At 51.4% G+C, this 6000-nt stretch overlaps 1 protein-coding gene across 1 annotated transcript in view; it reads right to left on the bottom strand.

Annotated features, from left to right (window-relative positions):
* Positions 1 to 203: 203 nt before the first annotated feature.
* LOC306769777 (uncharacterized protein) overlaps positions 204 to 6000 on the bottom strand; it is a 28263-nt gene continuing 22466 nt past the window's right edge. The window contains 4 exon segments of the mRNA XM_079258480.1: positions 204 to 855; positions 931 to 1007; positions 4598 to 4735; positions 4815 to 4876. Coding sequence (XP_079114606.1) covers positions 840 to 855; positions 931 to 1007; positions 4598 to 4735; positions 4815 to 4876 — 293 coding nt within the window. The 3' untranslated portion in view covers positions 204 to 839.

The following is a 6000-nucleotide window of genomic DNA, read 5'->3' as shown; positions in this document are numbered from 1 at the left end:
CCCACTGTGGTTCTAGGGTACGAGAATGAGTCTGTCCCACTGTGGTTCTAGGGTATGAGGACATCTCCATGGTCCGGCTCCATGTCCGGTCTGCAGGTCCAGCAGGTAAACCAGTTGTAAAACCCTTAGGTGTTTTCGTGTTAATGTGAGCTAACACTGACCACATGTCTGAAATAAACAATACTTTATGTGGAAATCGATTTATGTGGAAATCAGTGTTTAATCTCTATCTGGATTGTCAGTGTTCACATAAAAGTGTTTCAATCTCTGTATAAAAACAAATCTGTACCATTAATATGAAGAAATGCTTCACAATTAAAACGTCAGTAGTTTACAAATCCGATCTGGGATCAATACATCTGAGTTACTCAAGTACCATAAAACAGGCAGGAAAATAAAAGTATGTACATTCTCCTGATTTAAATTAAAAACACAGAGGATCAAAAATCTATTTAGTGTCCACCTGATTAGAAGATTCTCTTAACAATATGGGTTTCCATGACAACAATCAGATGATCCATAGAACATTCTTGAACCGGGTCCGGTTAGTGGTACCATCAGGGTGGGTGGGTGAGGGTGTGGGGGTGGGGGGGATACACGAAGGCAGAAGACTTCCACTTAATCTTCCTTGTATTCCATATTAGGTCTCACAGGGAAGGTGTGTTACATTGGCACCTGGAACCTCCATCAAACGACAGCCAACCCCCCATCATGTCCACTCCAATATCTCGGTGGCTGCACCAGTGCTTCGGCAGCTGAGCTTCTCCATGACATCCAAGCTGGACGTTGGGTTTGGTGGGGGCAGGGGGGCCTTCCAGTGTAAGTGCTGTGCTGAGCAGCTAGGGTCGATGAAACCTGCAGGACAGAGTCCGGTTTAAACCAGCTTTCTGTGTTTTGATGGTGGGTTACAGAACTGTGTTAAGGTCTCACCGGGTGTAGATCCTGCTCTCCTCATGAACCGCCATCTCTGAACTCTTGAACTCATTCAGCTCCTTCCGGATGGCAGCCTGTCAGGAACACGATTCATTATGTTAAAATATGTTTATATTCCCAAGACATTAAGAACTGTGGAAGTCTGGGCAAATCGTACACTGTACTGCAGACGTTAGACTGTACCAGACATTAGACTGTACTAGACATTAGACTGTACCAGACAGACTGTACTGCAGACATTAGACTGTACCAGACATTAGATTGTACTGCAGACATTAGACTGTACCAGACTTGACTTGATTCATGGTCATTGATATTCTGATGTCCTTCAGTTTATTTATTGATTATACTGTTATGTGTGTAAGTTTGTGAGCTGCTGGTCAATTCTCCGATGGGAATGAAGACCGGGGAACCTTAATTTAGTTCCTTGAGGAGTGGTGTCCTGCAGGATTTCCAGGATTGAGGATCCCTGGTATAGATGGATAAAATCTCTCTTTGTCCACCTGATGTCGCCGTCCCTCTGGAATGGGGTGGATCTGGACTCGCCAGACCACATGACGAGTCTGGAACGGGGTGGAACTAGACTCGTCAGACAACGTGACGAATCTGGAACGGGGTGGAACTAGACTCGTCAGACAACGTGACGAATCTGGAACGGGGTGGAACTAGACTCGTCAGACAACGTGACGAGTCTGGAACGGGGTGGAACTGGACTCGTCAGACAATGTGACGAGTCTGGAACGGGGTGGAACAGGAACGGTGTGGAACTGGACTCGTCAGACAACGTGATGAGTCTGGAACGGGGTGGAACTGGACTTGTCAGACAACGTGACGAGTCTGGAACTGGGTGGAACTGGACTTGTCAGACAAGATGACGAGTCAGGAACTGGGTGGAACTGGACTCGTCAGTAAACGTGATGAGTCTGGAACGGGGTGGAACAGGAACGGTGTGGAACTGGACTCGTCAGACAACGTGATGAGTCTGGAACGGGGTGGAACTGGACTTGTCAGACAACGTGACGAGTCTGGAACTGGGTGGAACTGGACTTGTCAGACAAGATGACGAGTCAGGAACTGGGTGGAACTGGACTCGTCAGTAAACGTGATGAGTCTGGAACGGGGTGGAACAGGAACGGTGTGGAACTGGACTCGTCAGACAACGTGATGAGTCTGGAACTGGGTGGAACTGGACTCGTCAGACAACGTGCTGAGTCTGGAACTGAGTGGAACTGGACTTGCCAGACAACGTGATGAGTCTGGAACGGGGTGGAACAGGAACGGTGTGGAACTGGACTCGTCAGACAACGTGATGATGAGTCTGGAACGGGGTGGAACTGGACTTGTCAGACAACGTGACGAGTCTGGAACTGGGTGGAACTGGACTTGTCAGACAACGTGACGAGTCTGGAACTGGGTGGAACTGGACTTGTCAGACAACGTGACGAGTCTGGAACTGGGTGGAACTGGACTTGTCAGACAACGTGACGAGTCTGGAACTGGGTGGAACTGGACTTGTCAGACAACGTGACGAGTCTGGAACGGGGTGGAACTGGACTTGTCAGACAACGTGACGAGTCTGGAACTACGTGGAACTGGACTTGTCAAACAACGTGACGAGTCTGGAACTGGGTGGAACTGGACTTGTCAGACAACGTGACGAGTCTGGAACTGGGTGGAACTGGACTTGTCAGACAACGTGATGAGTCTGGAACGGGGTGGAACTGGAACGGTGTGGAACTGGACTTGTCAGACAACGTGACGAGTCTGGAACTGGGTGGAACTGGACTCGTCAGACAATGTGACGAGTCTGGGACAGGGTGGAACTGGACTCGTCAGACAACGTGACGAGTCTGGAACGGGGTGGAATTGGAATGGGGTGGAACTGGACTCGTCAGACAACGTGATGAGTCTGGAACGGGGTGGAACTGGACTTGTCAGACAACGTGACGAGTCTGGAACTGGGTGGAACTGGACTTGTCAGACAACGTGACGAGTCTGGAACGGGGTGGAACTGGACTTGTCAGACAACGTGACGAGTCTGGAACGGGGTGGAACTGGACTTGTCAAACAACGTGACGAGTCTGGAACTGGGTGGAACTGGACTTGTCAGACAACGTGACGAGTCTGGAACTGGGTGGAACTGGACTTGTCAGACAACGTGATGAGTCTGGAACGGGGTGGAACTGGAACGGTGTGGAACTGGACTTGTCAGACAACGTGACGAGTCTGGAGCTGGGTGGAACTGGACTCGTCAGACAATGTGACGAGTCTGGGACAGGGTGGAACTGGACTCGTCAGACAACGTGACGAGTCTGGAACGGGGTGGAATTGGAATGGGGTGGAACTGGACTCGTCAGACAACGTGATGAGTCTGGAACGGGGTGGAACTGGACTTGTCAGACAACATGACGAGTCTGGAATGGGGTGGAACTGGAACAGGGTGGAACTGGACTCGTCAGACAACGTGATGAGTCTGGAACGGGGTGAAACAGGACTCGTCAGACAACGTGATGAGTCTGCAACGGGGTGGAACTGGACTCGTCAGACAACGTGATGAGTCTGGAACGGGGTGGAACTGGACTCGTCAGACAACGTGATGAGTCTGGAACGGGGTGGAACTGGACTTGTCAAACAGCGTGACAAGTCTGGAACGGGGTGGAACTGGACTTGTCAGACAACGTGACGAGTCTGGAACGGGGTGGTACTGGACTCGTCAGACAGCGTGACGAGTCTGGAACAGGGTGGAACTGGATCGGTGTGAAACTGGACTGGTCAGACAACGTGACGAGTGTGGACCGGGGTGGAACTGGACTTGTCAGACAACGTGACGAGTCTGGAACGGGGTGGAACTGGACTCGTCAGACAGCGTGACGAGTCTGGAACGGGTGGAACTGGAACGGGGTGGAACTTGACTTGTCAGACAACGTGACGAGTCTGGAACGGGGTGGAACTGGAACGGGGTGGAACTTGACTTGTCAGACAACGTGACGAGTCTGGAACGGGGTGGAACTGGACTCGTCAGACAACGTGACGAGTCTGGAACGGGGTGGAACTGGACTTGTCAGACAGCGTGACGAGTCTGGAACGGGGTGGAACTGGACTCGTCAGACAGCGTGACGAGTCTGGAACGGGGTGGAACTGGACTCGTCAGACAGCGTGACGAGTCTGGAACGGGGTGGAACTGGACTCGTCAGACAACGTGACGAGTCTGGAACGGGGTGGAACTGGACTCGTCAGACAACGTGACGAGTCTGGAACGGGGTGGAACTGGACTCGTCAGACAGCGTGACGAGTCTGGAACGGGGTGGAACTGGACTCGTCAGACAGCGTGACGAGTCTGGAACGGGGTGGAACTGGACTCGTCAGACAGCGTGACGAGTCTGGAACGGGGTGGAACTGGACTCGTCAGACAACGTGACGAGTCTGGAACGGGGTGGAACTGGACTCGTCAGACAACGTGACGAGTCTGGAACGGGGTGGAACTGGACTCGTCAGACAGCGTGACGAGTCTGGAACGGGGTGGAACTGGACTTGTCAACCAGCTGGAGGGTCACATGTCCATGACTGATGTGGAGGAGGTGGACCTCAGGGTGGGGGGAGGTCAGTAGGAGGGTAAAGGGTTAAACATTTATACCCCACCCCCCAGTAAAACTGATGCGGTCACCTTGTCAGCCGGGGTGAGCTTGGTCCAGGGTTTGTCGGCTCTCCGGTCGTAGTCCTCAGCGTGGGTACTCTCCACATACTCGTGGAAGCGAAGGATCTTCCTGGCCTGCAGCTCAGCCACCGTGGGTCTCTGGGACAGCTGAAGGGGACAGCAGCGGAGACACGGTTACCGTCGCCGTAGCAACCACTAGGGCACAGACCCAGCGCTGCTTCCTGACCTTTCTGGTGAGCCTCCGCTTGATCTCACTTCTCTCCAGCCGCCGGTCCGCTTCGTTCTTCACTGAGGGAGGAAAAAACCACGAGGAAGAAAAGAGCGGGTCAGTCCCATTCTGGATCAGAACCAGGACCTCATCATGGATCAGACCCGGTCCAGTCTCAGAACCAGTCCAACATCATGTGAACAGCAACATGGAGTTTTTGATTATCACCGTTTCATGTGTTTATTATTTATCTATGTTTTTATTTATCTACTCTTGTAAGCTGATCTGGAGTGTCAAAAAGGGGAATGTAAAATGTATTATCAAGATCAAGCTGTACGAAGTATAGACGGAGCCTGATGACTCCTGACCTGTGGAACCCGATCTATTAGATGACACCTGACCTGTGAAACCCGATCTATTAGATGACTCCTGACCTGTGAAACCCGATCTATTAGATGACTCCTGACCTGTGGAACCCGATCTATTAGATGACTCCTGACATGTGGAACCCGATCTAACAGATGAATCCTGACCTGTGGAACCCGATCTAACAGATGACCCCTGACCTGTAGAACCTGATCTAACAGATGACTCCTGACATGTGGAACCCCATCTAACAGATGACTCCTGACATGTGGAACCCGATCTAACAGGTGACTCCTGACCTGTAGAACCTGATCTAACAGATGACTCCTGACCTGTGGAACCCGATCTAACAGATGACTCCTGACCTGTAGAACCTGATCTAACAGATGACTCCTGACCTGTGGAACCCCATCTATTAGATGACTCCTCACCTGTGGAACCTGATCTAACAGATGACTCCTGACCTGTGGAACCCGATCTAACAGATGACTCCTGACCTGTGGAACCCCATCTATTAGATGACTCCTGACCTGTGGAACCCCATCTATTAGATGACTCCTCACCTGTGGAACCTGATCTAACAGATGACTCCTGACCTGTGGAACCCGATCTAACAGATGACTCCTGACCTGTGGAACCCCATCTATTAGATGACTCCTGACCTGTGGAACCCCATCTATTAGATGACTCCTCACCTGTGGAACCTGATCTAACATATGACTCCTGACCTGTGGAACCCCATCTATTAGATGACTCCTCACCTGTGGAACCTGATCTAACAGATGACTCCTGACCTGTGGAACCCCATCTATTAGATGACTCCTCACCTGTGGAACCT

This window comes from Telmatherina bonti (genome assembly GCF_933228915.1).
Source record: "Telmatherina bonti genome assembly, chromosome: 19".
Lineage (NCBI taxonomy): Eukaryota > Metazoa > Chordata > Actinopteri > Atheriniformes > Telmatherinidae > Telmatherina > Telmatherina bonti.
Note: the sequence above shows the minus strand (reverse complement) of the source record. Positions and strands in the feature narration are given on the sequence as shown.